We start from the raw sequence: 18,973 nt of genomic DNA on the forward strand, positions 1-18,973 counted from the left end.
CTTGCGCTACCTCGCAAACGCGGGAGACAGCGACAAAGTATAAAAAAAAGAAAAAAAAAAAATATATATATATATATATATATATATATATATATATATATATATATATATATATATATATATATATATATATATCTTTTTTTCTTTTAAACTATTCGCCATTTCCCGCATTAGCGAGGTAGCATTAAGAACAGAGGACTGGGCCTTTGAGGGAATACCCTCACCTGGCCCAATTCTCTGTTCCTTCTTTTGGAAAATTAAGAAAAAAAACGAGAGGGGAGGATTTCCAGCCCCCCCGCTCCCTCCCCTTTTAGTCGCCTTCTACGACACGCAGGGAATACGTGGGAAGTATTCTTAATCCCCTATCCCCAGGGATATATATATATATATATATATATATATATATATATATATATATATATATATATATATATATATATATATATATATATATATGTATATATATCTAAAGAATCCGCCACCAGCGCTGTATCATCAGCGAACAACAACTGACTCACTTCCCAAGCTCTCTCATCCCCAACAGACTTCATACTTGCCCCTCTTTCCAAAACTCTTGCATTTACCTCCCTAACAACCCCATCCGCTGGTGGCGGATTCATGTGAGAAACTGCAGAAGCTGGTGACGGAGTTTGGTAAAGTGTGTGGAAGAAGAAAGTTAAGAGTAAATGTCAATAAGAGCAAGGTTATTAGGTACAGTAGGGTTGAGGGTCAAGTCAATTGGGAGGTGAGTTTGAATGGTGAGAGGCTGGAGGAAGTGAAGTGTTTTAGATATCTGGGAGTGGATCTGTCAGCGGATGGAACCATGGAAGCGGAAGTGGATCATAGGGTGGGGGAGGGGGCGAAAATTTTGGGAGCCTTGAAAAATGTGTGGAAGTCGAGAACATTATCCCGGAAAGCAAAAATGGGTATGTTTGAAGGAATAGTAGTTCCAACAATGTTGTATGGTTGCGAGGCGTGGGCTGTGGATAGAGTTGTGCGCAGGAGGATGGATGTGCTGGAAATGAGATGTTTGAGGACAATGTGTGGTGTGAGGTGGTTTGATCGAGTAAGTAACGTAAGGGTAAGAGAGATGTGTGGAAATAAAAAGAGCGTGGTTGAGAGAGCAGAAGAGGGTGTTTTGAAATGGTTTGGGCACATGGAGAGAATGAGTGAGGAAAGATTGACCAAGAGGATATATGTGTCGGAGGTGGAGGGAACGAGGAGAAGAGGGAGACCAAATTGGAGGTGGAAAGATGGAGTGAAAAGGATTTTGTGTGATCGGGGCCTGAACATGCAGGAGGGTGAAAGGAGGGCAAGGAATAGAGTGAATTGGAGCGATGTGGTATACAGGGGTTGACGTGCTGTCAGTGGATTGAATCAAGGCATGTGAAGCGTCTGGGGTAAACCATGGAAAGCTGTGTATGTATGTATATTTGCGTGTGTGACGTATGTATATACATGTGTATGGGGGTGGGTTGGGCCATTTCTTTCGTCTGTTTCCTTGCGGTACCTCGCAAACGCGGGAGACAGCGGCAAAAAAAAAAAAAAAATATTATTATTATTATTATTATTATTATTATTATTATTATTATTATTATTTCATTTTTGTGCTTGACCGCCGTCTTCCGCATTAGTGAGGTAGTGGAAGGAAAAAGACAAGGAATGGCCCAACTTACCCACATACACATGTACATACATAAACACCCCTCACGCACATATAAATACATATACACATCATCGTATACATACAAAGATGTATACATATATACACAAGTATATATTCATACTTGCTGCCTTTGTCCATTCTCGTCACTACCCTACCACACACGAAATAGCATTCCCATTCATATATATTCATCTATTCATTTATTATACTTGTCGCTGTCTTTTTGCATTAGCGAGGTAGTGCAAGGAAACAGATGAAAGAATGGCCCAACCCACACACATGCACATGTATATACATATTGAAAGGATAAAAGAGATGTGTGGTAATAAAAAGATTGTGGTTGAGAGAGCAAAAGAGGGTGTATTAAAATGGTAGTTATGGAGAAACGGGCAAGTATGCAGTCTGTTGGGGATGAGAGAGCTTGGGGAGTGTCAGTTGTTGTTCACTTATGATGCAGCGCAGGTGGCTGATTGGGTGAGAAACTGCAGAAGTTGGTGACTGAGTTTGGTAAAGTGTGTGAAAGAAGGAAGCTGAGAGTAATTGTGAGTAAGAGCAAGGTTATTAGATACAGTATGGTTGAGGGGCAAGTTAATTGGGAGGTAAGTTTGAATGGAGAAAAACTGCTGGAAGTGAAGTGGATTTGGCAGCAGATAGAACCATGGAAGCAGAAATGAATCACAGGGTGTGGGAGAGGGTGAAGGTACTGGGAGCGTTGAATAATGTGTGGAAGGCGAGAACATTATCTCGGAAAGCAAAAATGGGTATGTTTAAAGGAATAGTGGTTCCAACAATGTTATATGGTTGCGAGGCGTGGGCTATGGATAGAGTTGTGCGCAGAGGATGGATGTGCTGGAAATGAGATGTTTGAGGACAATGTGTGGTGTGAGGTGGTTTGATCGAAGTGAGTAACGTAAGGGTAAGAGAGATGTGTGGAAATAAAAAGAGCGTGGTTGAGAGAGCAGAAGAGGGTGTTTTGAAGTGGTTTGGGCACATGGAGAGAATGAGTGAGGAAAGATTGACCAAGAGGATATATGTGTCGGAGGTGGAGGGAACGAGGAGAAGAGGGAGACCAAATTGGAGGTGGAAAGATGGAGTGAAAAGATTTTGTGTGGATCGGGGCCTGAACATGCAGGAGGGTGAAAGGAGGGCAAGGAATAGAGTGAATTGGAGCGATGTGGTATACCGGGGTTGACGTGCTGTCAGTGGATTGAATCAAGGCATGTGAAGCGTCTGGGGTAAACCATGGAAAGCTGTGTAGGTATGTATATTTGCGTGTGTGGACATATGTATATACATGTGTATGGGGGTGGGTTGGGCCATTTCTTTCGTCTGTTTCCTTGCGCTACCTCGCAAACGCGGGAGACAGCGACAAAGTATAAAAAAAAGAAAAAAAAAAAATATATATATATATATATATATATATATATATATATATATATATATATATTTATTATATATATATATATATATATATATCTTTTTTTCTTTTAAACTATTCGCCATTTCCCGCATTAGCGAGGTAGCATTAAGAACAGAGGACTGGGCCTTTGAGGGAATACCCTCACCTGGCCCAATTCTCTGTTCCTTTTTTTGGAAAATTAAGAAAAAAAACGAGAGGGGAGGATTTCCAGCCCCCCGCTCCCTCCCCTTTTAGTCGCCTTCTACGACACGCAGGGAATACGTGGGAAGTATTCTTAATCCCCTATCCCCAGGGATATATAATATATATATATATATATATATATATATATATATATATATATATATATAATATATATATATATATATATATATATATGTATATATATCTAAAGAATCCGCCACCAGCGCTGTATCATCAGCGAACAACAACTGACTCACTTCCCAAGCTCTCTCATCCCCAACAGACTTCATACTTGCCCCTCTTTCCAAAACTCTTGCATTTACCCCCCTAACAACCCCATCCGCTGGTGGCGGATTCATGTGAGAAACTGCAGAAGCTGGTGACGGAGTTTGGTAAAGTGTGTGGAAGAAGAAAGTTAAGAGTAAATGTCAATAAGAGCAAGGTTATTAGGTACAGTAGGGTTGAGGGTCAAGTCAATTGGGAGGTGAGTTTGAATGGTGAGAGGCTGGAGGAAGTGAAGTGTTTTAGATATCTGGGAGTGGATCTGTCAGCGGATGGAACCATGGAAGCGGAAGTGGATCATAGGGTGGGGGAGGGGGCGAAAATTTTGGAGCCTTGAAAAATGTGTGGAAGTCGAGAACATTATCCCGGAAAGCAAAAATGGGTATGGTTTGAAGGAATAGTAGTTCCAACAATGTTGTATGGTTGCGAGGCGTGGGCTGTGGATAGAGTTGTGCGCAGGAGGATGGATGTGCTGGAAATGAGATGTTTGAGGACAATGTGTGGTGTGAGGTGGTTTGATCGAGTAAGTAACGTAAGGGTAGAGAGATGTGTGGAAATAAAAAGAGCGTGGTTGAGAGAGCAGAAGAGGGTGTTTTGAAATGGTTTGGGCACATGGAGAGAATGAGTGAGGAAAGATTGACCAAGAGGATATATGTGTCGGAGGTGGAGGGAACGAGGAGAAGAGGGAGACAAATTGGAGGTGGAAAGATGGAGTGAAAAGGATTTTGTGTGATCGGGGCCTGAAACATGCAGGAGGTGAAAGGAGGGCAAGGAATAGAGTGAATTGGAGCGATGTGGTATACAGGGGTTGAGTGCTGTCAGTGGATTGAATCAAGGCATGTGAAGCGTCTGGGGTAAACCATGGAAAGCTGTGTAGGTATGTATATTTGCGTGTGTGGACGTGTGTATGTACATGTGTATGGAGGGGGTTGGGCCATTTCTTTCGTCTGTTTCCTTGCGCTACCTCGCAAACGCGGGAGACAGCGACAAAGTATAAAAAAAAAAAAAAAAAAAAAAAAAAAAAAAAAATATCTAAAGAAAAGTATATTCAGTCAACTTCATTTCTGTATTTACAGCTGGAGCTGAGTACATCAAGTTAGCAGATACAACTGTTTGGGTACCTGGAGGTGCAAATAACAACAACTATGCTAATGTGAAACTCATCCTTGATATTGCCACTCGCTATCAGGCAGATGGTGTTTGGGCTGGATGGGGCCATGCTTCTGAGTATCCTGAGCTACCAGGTAAAATTGATATTTTAATTATAATATTCTGATACTTTACTAGTCTCTTGTTACCCAATGTGTTGGCCAACCATGCAATGTTATACTAATGACCTTCTTCAGAAATTGTAAGTTTACCATTCTTTTTCCCTTTCATAATTTGACTAATAAACATTTGAAAAAAATGCATGTTTCACCTTAGACATCTGACTTCTTTTACACTAAATGCTTTAACTGTGATTAGAGGAATCCCTGCTGTATTTTAGAGCTATACTTGAAGCATTATTTGCCACATCTAGTGGTACTTATAAGTTATGTATGTTTAGCTATGTAATTGTAGCTTTCATTGGCATGAACATGACTGCAGATCCAATTTCTCGTTTCTCTAAAATCCCTCGTGTCTTCCCATCTTCAGTGGCTCATTCCTTAAATTACTATACAAAATACATATTGGCTATCATCATGTTATCTAAAGTATGGAGAAACTCCACATTACACAAATTGCTTTTGCCTGCAAATAACTGGGTCTCAGAATGATGTGAAAGATTCTTCTGTTCTTAGCAGTTCCTTTAGATACACATTGGATGTGTTTCTGTTTCTATTAATTATTGTTCTTACATCTGAGGTGACTTTAGTTTTATGTACTTACTAGACACTCAAGTCTGAAGCAATGCACTTTATCATTTAATTCAGTCAAACTTCAGAACTTCATCCACTTTCCCTGCTCTGCAGTGTTGACTCTCTTCCTGCTGTGGATATTACTAGACCATGCAATATAGAAAAGACCAGTACATGACATAATTTTATTGTGGTTTTTCAGAGTTTAAGGTTCGGCATTTGTAATGTGTGTTTCTCACCTAAAACCATTAAACTTTATGTCTCTTATGTTACCTAATTTGCCTGTTTTTAAAAGGCAAGTTTTCATCCTGAAAAATTGACTTCTTTTCCCTTTTCTTTTTTTTTTGCCATTTCAAGGGCAGGTTTGATGAAGACTAAAATGCATGTCAAGCCTTTGTTATATAAGAAGAGGTGAAAAAGACTAGAATATGGAAGGAGTGTTGCCTTTAAGTTGGAGTCAGATAGGATTGATATAGGATAAGCCTTTGTCATATAAGAAGAGGTGAAAAAGACCAGAATATGGAAGGAGTGTTGCCTTTTAAGTTGGAGTCAGATAGGATTGATATAGGGTATAACCATATGCTATGGGAAGTATGCCTGAAGCTGTATGTATTTCATCAACATGGCAGCTTTGAAACTAGTTTGATCCATGTTAATCACTACTAGTGACCGTTTCTCCTTATCTCTTATTTCTTTCATAGATCCAGCTGCTTGATAATGTTTTCATTTGTTTTTTTTCTGATTCCTACTTATAATCTGTGTTGCTGTATCCTCCAAAATGATATACTTGTTTTTGTATACAAAGTTTGTCACACTGTGCATAGACCATAAAGCTCCTTATCACAATGCCATTAATTTCAAATATTTTTTGTAAGGTCCTTCTTTTTCCTTTACTTCACTTCTTTATAATTCTGCTAGATTTGCCACACTTTAGCCATCTAACTTTCTCACCATGAGGTTGTGTTTCCTCTCATACTTTTGCCAAGTTCCAGTCTGCACTTAATTTTAGCATAAATGAAAGGTGAATCACAGAGGTTAAGAATCAAGGCTGTGGAAATGAGCTATTTGGTATGAATAGATGGAATGAAGAAAGAAATGAGGGTGCATATGAGAGATATGGTATTGCAGGGAATGCAAAGGGAATTAATTGTTGAGTGGTAGAGCGAGTGAAACGTAATACTTTGAGGTTGTTTGGGCATGTAGAATGAATGCAAGACTGGGAGTTTACAAGGAGAAAGTATGATAGTACAAGTAAAGGGGTTGGTTTGAGAGGAAGACCACTTGTGACATGGGGAGAGTACTAGAGGGAAAGAATTGGTGGAAGAATTGCATGGAATAATGTGTGCGATGGAAGCATGTAAGAACATGGATAAATGTACACTCTTTTGCTGTGGCAACCTCTTGATGGGAGTTCCTGGAGAGAATGGGCTTCAGAGATGTAGATATAGATAGATAGATACATAGAATGTGTTCTACTGAGCTCTATCAGTGTACTTTTAACAGACTTAAGTATGATACTTTATGGAATCTACTTGTCACTGAAATAGCTAAGTTTGCCATAAAGAAAGGGAAAAATCTGCTTAAGTCTTTTTTTTTTTTTTTTTTTATACTTTGTCGCTGTCTCCCGCGTTTGCGAGGTAGCGCAAGGAAACAGACGAAAGAAATGGCCCAACCCCCCCCCCCATACACATGTACATACACACGTCCACACACGCAAATATACATACCTACACAGCTTTCCATGGTTTACCCCAGACGCTTCACATGCCTTGATTCAATCCACTGACAGCACGTCAACCCCTGTATACCACATCGCTCCAATTCACTCTGTTCCTTGCCCTCCTTGCTTAAGTCTTAAGTTTGATTATTTTCAGAGCAGCTGCTTATCTTTACAGAGGGGCATTACATTCTTCTGTTGAGTAATACTCAAAAATTGGTTTGCTACCCTCACCTCCCTTCTGGCCAGAGCTAATTCAGGAGTAGTGTGCTGTATCTCCCTCTTTCTCTTTTATCAACTTGAATTCATCTCTTTCTTCCTTGCATTATCTCTTTCCTTTCTTTTACAAATATTACTTTGGTATCAGCTCAGCCTGCCTGTGACAGTCATTTGCTTGTATATCTCCTTCCCTGGGTAGTTCATGCTGCTCACAACAGGCCAGAATGTCCCAAAGACATTGTTCGTAGGCAGATATTTAGCCAGTTTATTGTTAGCATACACCAAGAAAGTGGAACTCTGCCTTTATTTTTTCTTAATTCTTGCAGTTTTTCTTTTTTATACCAAAAAGCAGGTCTTTTTAGCTAGAGTAAGAGGTACTGTAACTTTCTTTTCATTCTTCCCCAATATCTTGTACTTTGATGAAAACGTCATTGCCCATGATCATTGTTTTTAAAAGTCTTTTATTCATATGGGTATGGCGATTGATTGGTGATGACAATATGAGTTCTCTCTCAGGTCATTTAAATTTCATTTGATGAGTTCTTTAGTGTTTTTTATCAAGACCTTTTAAAGATTCATTACTGCAGTTTTCAAGTATTCCATTTACTGTATTCTTTCCTAATGGCATCCATATATATCTTTTCACGTATTTTTCTTCTTGGGTGAACATTTTACACCCACTGTTTGGTATGTATTTTTGTATGATCCATGTAATTAAACAGAGATTGATATAAACTTTTTAAGGATGATGATCTCTCAGTATATGTATTTGGTATTACAGCAAAGCTTCACAAGAATGGCATAGCCTTTATTGGACCACCTGAAAAAGCCATGTGGGCACTTGGAGATAAGATTGCATCCAGCATAGTTGCCCAGACAGCAGATATACCAACTCTTCCTTGGTCTGGCTCAGGTTAGTTTACAGCTACATGTATTAGGAAGTTATAAAAATTTTTAGTTGTTTTTTATGGGACGAAATATTGCATAAAGGTATTATTGTAACATGCAGAACATTTATTGGGGTTTTTATTTACTTGTTTTTATGATGAGAATTTACACTTTCATATTTCAATTGTTGGAGAAGTGAAAGAACTTTGTGGTAAGCATAGTTTTGATTGATAAGTACAAATTGGTCTTTTGAAAGTAGGCACTTAAGCTTTATTCATTTAGCTGTCATGTATATATATTCGTATAAGCCACAGAGTTTGTTTACATATTTTTTTTTTTTTTTTTTTTTTTGCTTTGTCGCTGTCTCCCGCGTTTGCGAGGTAGCGCAAGGAAACAGACGAAAGAAATGGCCCAACCCACCCCCATACACATGTATATACATACGTCCACACACGCAAATATACATACCTACACAGCTTTCCATGGTTTACCCCAGACGCTTCACATGCCCTGATTCAATCCACTGACAGCACGTCAACCCCGGTATACCACATCGCTCCAATTCACTCTATTCTTGCCCTCCTTTCACCCTCCTGCATGTTCAGGCCCCGATCACACAAAATCTTTTTCACTCCATCTTTCCACCTCCAATTTGGTCTCCCTCTTCTCCTCGTTCCCTCCACCTCCGACACATATATCCTCTTGGTCAATCTTTCCTCACTCATTCTCTCCATGTGCCCAAACCATTTCAAAACACCCTCTTCTGCTCTCTCAACCACGCTCTTTTTATTTCCACACATCTCTCTTACCCTTACGTTACTTACTCGATCAAACCACCTCACACCACACATTGTCCTCAAACATCTCATTTCCAGCACATCCATCCTCCTGCGCACAACTCTATCCATAGCCCACGCCTCGCAACCATACAACATTGTTGGAACCACTATTCCTTCAAACATACCCATTTTTGCTTTCTGAGATAATGTTCTCGACTTCCACACATTCTTCAAGGCTCCCAGAATTTTCGCCCCCTCCCCCACCCTATGATCCACTTCCGCTTCCATGGTTCCATCCGCTGCCAGATCCACTCCCAGATATCTAAAACACTTCACTTCCTCCAGTCCCTCTCCATTCAAACTCACCTCCCAATTGACTTGACCCTCAACCCTACTGTACCTAATAACCTTGCTCTTATTCACATTTACTCTTAACTTTCTTCTTTCACACACTTTACCAAACTCAGTCACCAGCTTCTGCAGTTTCTCACATGAATCAGCCACCAGCGCTGTATCATCAGTGAACAACAACTGACTCACTTCCCAAGCTCTCTCATCCCCAACAGACTTCATACTTGCCCCTCTTTCCAAAACTCTTGCATTCACCTCCCTAACAACCCCATCCATAAACAAATTAAACAACCATGGAGACATCACACACCCCTGCCGCAAACCTACATTCACTGAGAACCAATCACTTTCCTCTCTTCCTACATGTACACATGCCTTACATCCTCGATAAAAACTTTTCACTGCTTCTAACAACTTGCCTCCCACACCATATATTCTTAATACCTTCCACAGAGCATCTCTATCAACTCTATCATATGCCTTCTCCAGATCCATAAATGCTACATACAAATCCATTTGCTTTTCTAAGTATTTCTCACATACATTCTTCAAAGTAAACACCTGATCCACACATCCTCTACCACTTCTGAAACCACACTGCTCTTCCCCAGTCTGATGCTCTGTACATGCCTTCACCCTCTCAATCAATACCCTCCCATATAATTTACCAGGAATACTCAACAAACTTATACCTCTGTAATTTGAGCACTCACTCTTATCCCCTTTCCTTTTGTACAATGGCACTATGCACGCATTCCGCCAATCCTCAGGCAGCTCACCATGAGTCATACATACATTAAATAACCTTACCAACCAGTCAACAATACAGTCACCCCCTTTTTTAATAAATTCCACTGCAATACCATCCAAACCTGCTGCCTTGCCGGCTTTCATCTTCCGCAAAGCTTTTACTACCTCTTCTCTGTTTACCAACTCATTTTCCCTAACCCTCTCACTTTGCACACCACCTCGACCAAAACACCCTATATCTGCCACTCTATCATCAAACACATTCAACAAACCTTCAAAATACTCACTCCATGTCCTTCTCACATTACCACTACTTTTTATCACCTCCCCATTTGCGCCATTCACTGAAGTTCCCATTTGCTCCCTTGTCTTACGCACTTTATTTACCTCCTTCCAGAACATCTTTTTATTCTCCCTAAAATTTAATGATACTCTCTCACCCCAACTCTCATTTGCCCTTTTTTTCACCTCTTGCACCTTTCTCTTGACCTCCTGTCTCTTCTTTATACATCTCCCACTCAATTGCATTTTTTCCCTGCAAAAATCGTCCAAATGCCTCTCTCTTCTCTTTCACTAATACTCTTACTTCTTCATCCCACCACTCACTACCCTTTCAAATCAACCCATCTCCCACTCTTCTCATGCCACAAGCATCTTTTGCGCAATCCATCACTGATTCCCTAAATACATCCCATTCCTCCCCCACTCCCCTTACTTCCATTGTTCTCATCTTTTTCCATTCTGTACTCAGTCTCTCCTGGTACTTCCTCACACAAGTCTCCTTCCCAAGCTCACTTACTCTCACCACCCTCTTCACCCCAACATTCACTCTTCTTTTCTGAAAACCCATACAAATCTTCACCTTAGCCTCCACAAGATAATGATCAGACATCCCTCCAGTTGCACCTCTCAGCACATTAACATCCAAAAGTCTCTCTTTCGCGCACCTGTCAATTAACACGTAATCCAATAACGCTCTCTGGCCATCTCTCCTACTTACATAAGTATACTTATGTATATCTCGCTTTTTAAACCAGGTATTCCCAATCATCAGTCCTTTTTCAGCACATAAATCTACAAGCTCTTCACCATTTCCATTTACAACACTGAACACCCCATGTGTACCAATTATTCCCTCAACTGCCACATTACTCACCTTTGCATTCAAATCACCCATCACTATAACCCGGTCTCGTGCATCAAAACCACTAACACACTCATTCAGCTGCTCCCAAAACACTTGCCTCTCATGATCTTTCTTCTCATGCCCAGGTGCATATGCACCAATAATCACCCATCTCTCTCCATCAACTTTCAGTTTTACCCATATTAATCGAGAATTTACTTTCTTACATTCTGTCACATACTCCCACAACTCCTGTTTCAGGAGTATTGCTACTCCTTCCCTTGCTCTTGTCTTCTCACTAACCCCTGACTTTACTCCCAAGACCTTCCCAAACCACTCTTCCCCTTTACCCTTGAGCTTCGTTTCACTCAGAGCCAAAACATCCAGGTTCCTTTCCTCAAACATACTACCTATCTCTCCTTTTTTCACATCTTGGTTACATCCACACACATTTAGGCACCCCAATCTGAGCCTTCGAGGAGGATGAGCACTCCCCGCGTGACTCCTTCTTCTGTTTCCCATTTTAGAAAGTTAAAAAAGTACAAGGAGGGGAGGATTTCTGGCCCCCCGCTCCCGTCCCCTCTAGTCGCTTACATTTTACTCTGGCTCATGAATGCATGTATAGTGATTAGTATTACTGACTGTGACACATTCATAGGCTGCCAGGGGTTGAGCCCACACAGGTTAGAATCTTAGTCACACCAGATAGTCCATATTCAACCCAGCTGTTCATCCTCCCCTTGGTACTAGTCTATAAAATGGGTACCTGATTTAGGCTATGGTATCTATTCATTTTATTTATTATACTTGATCGCTGTTTCCCATGTCAGTGAGGTAGCGTCAGGAAACAGACAAAGTATGGCCCATCCACTCATATACACACATATATATATACATAAATGCCCATACACACACACATATACATACATAAACATATCAACATATACATATACATACATACATATGCAGACATATACATATATACACATGTGCATATTTATACTTGCTTGCCTTCGTCCATTCCTGTTGCTACCCCATCCCACAGGAAACAGCATTGCTACCCCCTGCTTCAGTGAGGTAGTGCTAGGAAAACAGACAAAAAAGGCCACTTTCGTTCACACTTAGTCTAGCTGTCATGTGTAATGCACCGAAACCACAGCTCCCTTTCCCCATCCAAGCCCATCATAGCTTTCCATGGTGTACCCCAGATGCTTCACATGCCCTGGTTCAGTCCATTGACAGCATGTCGACCCTGGTATACCACATCATTTTAATACACTCTATTCCTTGCAAACCTTTCACCCTTCTCTATGTTCAGGCCCCAATCGCTCAAAATCTTTTTCACTCCATCCTTCCACCTCCAGTTTGGTCCCCCTCTTCTCCTTGTTCCCTCCACCTCTGACACATATATGCCCTTTGTCAATCTTTCCTCACTCTTCATATGTCCAAACTATTTAAACACACCCTCTTCTGCTCTCTCAACCACATTCTTCTTATTTCCACACATTTCTTATACTCTTTCATTACTTACTCGATCAGACCACCTTACTCCAAATGATGTCCTCAAACATTTCATTTCCAACACATCCACCCTCCTCCATACAGCCCTATCTATAGTCCATGCCTTGCAACCATATAACATTGTTGGAACTACTATTCCTTCAAACATACTCATTTTTGCTCTTCAAGATAACATTTTCTCCTTCCACTCATTCTTCATCGCTTCCAGAACCTTTGTCCTCCCCCACCCTGTGATTCACTTCCACTTCCATGGTTCCATTCACTGCTAAGTCCATTCCCAGATATCTAAAGTACTTCACTTCCTCCAATCTTTTTCCATTTAGACTTACATCCCAATGAATTTGCCCCTCACCTCAACTGAATCTAGTAACCTTGCTCTTATTCACATACTCTCAACTTTCTCCTCTCACACACTTTCCCAAACTCAGTCATCACCTTCTGCAGTTTCTCACTCGAATCAGCCATTAGAGCTGTATCATCGGTGAACAGCTGACTCACTTTCCAGCCCCTCTCTTCCCCAACAGACTGAATATTCTCCTCTATCTCCAAAACCCTTGGATCTACCTCCTGAATCACCCCATCTGTACACAAATTTCGCAACCATGGAGACATCACACATCCCTGCTGCAGACCAACCTTAACTGAGAACCAGTCACTCTCCTCTCTTCCTAATGGTACAAATGTCTTACATTCTTGGTTAAAACTTTTCACTGCCTCTGGCAGCTTACTTCCCACTCCATATACTCTTAAGATCCTCCACAAAGCATCTCTATCAACCCTATCATATGCCTTCTCCAGATCCATAAGTGCTACATACAAATCTATCTGTTTTTCTAAGTATTTCTCGCATACATTCTTCAAAGCAAACTCCTGATCCACACATCCTCTACCACCTCTGAAACCACGCTGCTCCTACCCAGTCTGGTGCTCTGTACATACCTTCACTGTCTCAATCAATACCATCCCATGCAGTTTCCCAGGGATACTCAACAAATTTATGCTTCTGTAGTTTGAACACTCACCTTTATCCCCTTTGCCTTTGTATGGTGGCACTATGCATGCATTCTGCCAATCCTCAGGCACTTTACCATTATCCATACATACAATGAATATCCTTACCTACCAGTCAACAACACAGTTATCCCCCCCTTTCTTAATAGATTCTACTGCAATACTATCCAAACCCACTGCCTTGCTGGATTTCATCTTCCACAGAGCTTTCACTACCTCTTCTCTCTTAACCAAATCATTCTCCTTGACCCTCTCACTTCACACACCACCCGACCAAAACACCTTACATTTGCCACTTCTATCATCAAACACGTTCGTCAAATCTTCAAAATTCTCAATCCACCTCCTCACTTCATCACTACTTTTTATTACTTCCACCCTTGCCCCCTTCACCAGTGTTCCTATTTGTTCTCTTGTTGTATGCACATTATTTATTTCCTTCCAAAACATCTTTTTATTCTCCCTAAAGTTTAATGATAGTCTCTCAGCCCAACTGTCATTTGCCCTTTTTTTCAACCCTTTCACCTTCCTCTTGACCTCCTGCCACTTTCTTTTATACACCTCCCAGTCATTTGTAAATGTCTTTGTTTTCTTTTTCACCAACATCTTTACTTCTTCATTCCACCACTCGCTACCCTTTCTAATCTGCCCACCTTTCACCTTTCTCATGCCACATGCATATTTTGCACATGCCATCATTGCTACCCTAAATACATCCCATTCCTCACCCACTCCCCTCAGATCATTTAGCCTCACCTTTTTCCATTCTACACTCAATCTCTCCTTGTACTTCCTCACACAAGTCTGCTTTCCAAGCTTGCTGTTTCTCTTTTTTTTTTTTTTTTCAATGTTGAAGGCTCCGGTCACAAACAGAAATCCACTTCAAGGCCAGGCCATAATTGAATCCGTCTATCTATATCTCTGATGCCCATTCCATCCGGGAACTCCCATCAAGGGGTAGCCTAGGCAAAAGAGTCTCCACTTATCCCTGTCTTTACATGCCTCCCTCGCATACACCATTTCACACATTCTTCCTGTGTTTCTCTCCCTCCAGTATTCCTCCATTCTATTTGCCCATGTCACAGGTGGTCTTCCACATACACTAACCCCTTTAATTGTACTGTCATACACTCTCCATGTAAACCCCCAGTCTTGCATTTCTTCCACATGCCCAAACCACCTCAGAGTATTACGTTTCACCCATTCTACCACTACACAATTCATTCTTCTTGCATTTCTTGCCTTACCACATCTCTCATACACCCTTTCATTTTCTTCATTCCATCTAGTCTTACCCCATGCTCTTCTCAAATAGCTCATTTCCACAGCCTGGAGTCTTGACCTCTGTGCCTCATTCCACATCAATGTTTCGGTTGCATAGGTGAGGGTTAGGAGGACTATATCCTCTCTTTTTTTCATACTTACACCTCTACCCCTCATTATTCTATTAAGGGACCCAGTGACTCTTTTACACAGTACTGCTCTCTCCCTTATCGTTCCTTCCATATCAACCCTAAGATAGCTCCCAGATGCTTAAATTCCCTCAATTCTTTCAGTTTTTCCTCCATATCCATAGCACAATTTAGTACACTTGATTCTTTCATTTTATATGGTTTTACAAAATTTATACTTTCACTCTGTTTCCTTTCAAAAACATTACTTTTACTTGTATTTACCTTCAGTCTCCTCTGCTTACACACATCATAAAACATATTTACAACCTTCTGCAACTCCTCTTCACTCTCCACGAACAACACGGTATGATCCACGAAGAGGCTTGCCACTAGCCACCATATCTCACCACCACATTCCATCTCTGCATCACTTTTTCTTTGTTTTGCTTTTATTTCTCTTATCACTCCATCCATATATATATTAGAAAGCCATAGTGACATCACACAGCCCTGCCTCACACCTTCATGTATCCCAGAACTTTTGCTCTGCTCTCTGTCTACTCTTACACACGCCTTTGCTCCACTATAGAAGGCTTTTACACCATCCAACAGTTTTCACCCAGTACCTTATATTCCTGGGGATAGGGGAGAGAGAATACTTCCCACATATTCCTGCATGTCGTTGGAGGCGACTAAAAGGGGAGGGAGTGGGGGGCTGGAAATCCTCCTCTTCTGTTTTTAATTTTCCAAAAGAAGGAACAGAGAAGGGGGTCTAGTGAGGATATTCCATGTAAGGCTCAGTCCTCTGTTCTTAATGTTATCTCACTAATTGGGGAAATGGCAAATATGTATGAAAAACCTTATATCCTTAACACATCCCACAAAGCATTTCACTCAACTCTGTCATATGCTTTCTCCAGATCAGTAAAAGCTGCAATCAGTTTCTTACCTTTCGCTGAATACTTTTCCATGTTCATCTATACAACAAAGATCTGATCCATACATCCCCAACCTTTCCTAAGACCCCCTTGCTCTTCACTTATTCTGCATACAGTCACTTCGATCACTTTGTCAATTTATGTTCTTGCATACATGTTTCCTGGTATATTTAACAGACTTATTCCCCTATAATTGATACATATATCCTTCACACCTTTTCCTTTGAATAAAGGAAAAATAGTAGCTTTCACCCAATCCTCAGGCACAACCTTTTTTCCATGCTAAATTTCATATAAAATGCATCCACTCTATCACACTTTCTCCTCCATACTTCAGCATTTCGGCCGTAATCCCATCCTCTCCAGGTGTATTTCTTACCTTTAGCCTCGTCATTGCCCTTCTTGCCTCCCTCTTTGCTATAGGCCCCTGCACTTGTATCCCCTTCCTTTCCAAGGAAGTGTAAGTGAGTTTTAGAGTGGGTGAATGGGTGAAGGTTGTGGGAGCACTGAAGAATGTGTTAAAGGAGAGACATTATCTAGGAGACAAAAATGGGCATTTTTGAAGGTTTAGTAGTCTCTGCAATATTAAATGGATGTAAGGCATGGGGTATAGATGAGGATATGCAGAGGAGGATGGTTGTTTTGGAAATTATATGTTTGAGGAAAGTATTTGGTGTGTGGTTTGATCTAGTAATTATTAAAAGACACAGAGAGAGGTGTGGTGATAAACAAACAGAGTGTGGTTGGGAGCTGGAGTGTATCCTGAAATGGTTTGGATGTAGGGAGAGAGACTTAAATTGGATGTGGAATGATGGAGTGAAAAAGATTTTTGAGTGATTAGGGCCTGAACATGCAGAAGATAGAAAGACTTGCATGGATAGAGTGAGTTGGAATGATGTGGTATACAGGGGTAGATGTGCTGTCAGTAAATTGAACCAGTGCGTGTGAAGCAGCTGGGGTAAGCCATGGAAAGTTCTCTGGAGCGTGGTTGTGGATAGGGGGCTGTGATTTTGGTGCATTGCTCATGACAGCTAGAGAATGGATGTGAATGAATGTGGCCTTTCATCATCTCTTCCTGGTGCTACTTCACTAATGTGGGAAATGGCGATCACATATGAAAGAAAATAAAGAAACCACTTTTCTTAGTAATGCCATTATCATCCTGTCATTAAATTCATTACAAGAAAAAGTAATGTTTTATCAGATAGCATTTGGAATTGTTGCTCATTTAATCTCATTTGATTACTCAACAGGTCTAAAAGCAGATTATACAGAAGGTTCATCAGGACCCAAATTGAAGATTCCTCATGAATTATATAAGCAGGGGTGTGTAGAAACTGTAGAAGAAGCCCTTACTGCTGCTAAGAAGATTGGATTTCCTGTTATGATTAAGGCTTCAGAAGGTGGGGGAGGAAAAGGAATTAGGAAGACCGAATCAGAAGATAATTTTCTGACACTTTTTCGACAGGTTGGTTCTCAGTGAATGTTGGTTTGCGGCAGGAGTGTGTGATGTCTCCATGTTTGTTTAATTTGTTTATGGATGGGGTTGTTAGGGAGGTGAATGCAAGAGTTTTGGAAAGAGGGGCAAGTATGCAGTTGTGGATGAGAGAGCCTGGGAAGTGAGTCAGTTGTTGTTTGCTGATGATACAGCGCTGGTGGCTGATTCGGGTGAGAAGTTGCAGAAGCTGGTGAATGAGTTTGGTAAAGTGTGTGAAAGAAGAAAGCTGAGAGTAAATGTGAATAAGAGCAAGTTTATTAGGTACAGTAGGGTTGAGGGTCAAGTCAATTGGGAGGTAAGTTTGAATGGAGAAAAACTGGAGACAGTAAAGTGTTTTAGATATCTGGGAGTGGATCTGGCAGCGGATGGAACCATAGAAGCGGAAGCGAATCATAGGGTGGGGGAGGGGGCGAAAATTCTGGGAGCCTTGAAGAATGTGTGGAAGTCGAGAACGTTATCTCGGAAAGCAAAAATGGGTATGTTTGAAGGAATAGTGGTTCCAACAATGTTGTATGGTTGCGAGGCTTGGGCTATGGATAGAGTAGTGCGCAGGAGGGTGGATGTGCTGGAAATGAGATGTTTGAGGACAGTATGTGGTGTGAGGTGGTTTGATCGAGTAAGTAATGAAAGGGTAAGAGAGATGTGTGGTAATAAAAAGAGTGTGGTTGAGAGAGCTGAAGAGGGTGTTTTGAAATGGTTTGGTCACATGGAGAGAATGAGTGAGGAAAGATTGACCAAGAGGATATATGCATCAGAGGTGGAGGGAACAAGGAGAAGTGGGAAACCAAATTGGAGGTGGAAAGATGGAGTGAAAAAGATTTTGAGTGATCGGGGCCTGAACATGCAGGAGGGTGAAAGGCGGGCAAGGAATAGAGTGAATTGGATTGATGTGGTATACCGGGGTTGACGTGCTGTCAGTGGATTGAATCAGGGCATGTGAAGCGTCTGGGGTAAACCATGGAAAGTTGTGTGGGGCCTGGATGTGGAAAGGGAGCTGTGGTTTCGGGCATTATTGCATGACAGCTAGAGACTGAGTGTGAACGAATGGGGCCTTTGTTATCTTTTCCTAGCACTACCTCGCACACATGAGGGGGGAGGGGGATGGTATTCCATGTGTGCCGAGGTGGCGATAGGCATGAATAAAGGCAGACAGTGTGAATTGTGTGCATGGGTATATATGTATGTGTCTGTGTGTGTATATATATGTGTACATTGAGATGTATAGGTATGTATATTTGCATGTGCGGACGTGTATGTATATACATGTGTATGGGGGTGGGTTGGGCCATTTCTTTCGTCTGTTTCCTTGCGCTACCTCGCAACGCGGGAGAGAGCGACAAAAGCAAAATAAATAAATATGAATATATATATATTATTATTATTTTATTA

General features: G+C 41.1%; 1 protein-coding gene across 7 annotated transcripts in view; it reads left to right on the plus strand.

The window, feature by feature from the left end:
* Positions 1-18,973, plus strand: part of ACC (acetyl-CoA carboxylase) — a 333,790-nt gene that overhangs the window by 36,415 nt on the left and 278,402 nt on the right. For all 7 annotated transcript variants that reach the window (XM_071665546.1, XM_071665545.1, XM_071665542.1 and 4 more), the window contains 3 exons: positions 4,628-4,795; positions 8,110-8,241; positions 17,340-17,554. In XM_071665546.1, the coding sequence (XP_071521647.1) occupies positions 4,628-4,795; positions 8,110-8,241; positions 17,340-17,554 (515 nt within the window). The remainder of the gene's footprint in view (positions 1-4,627; positions 4,796-8,109; positions 8,242-17,339; positions 17,555-18,973) is intronic.

This window comes from Panulirus ornatus, chromosome 10 (assembly GCF_036320965.1).
Source record: "Panulirus ornatus isolate Po-2019 chromosome 10, ASM3632096v1, whole genome shotgun sequence".
NCBI lineage: Eukaryota > Metazoa > Arthropoda > Malacostraca > Decapoda > Palinuridae > Panulirus > Panulirus ornatus.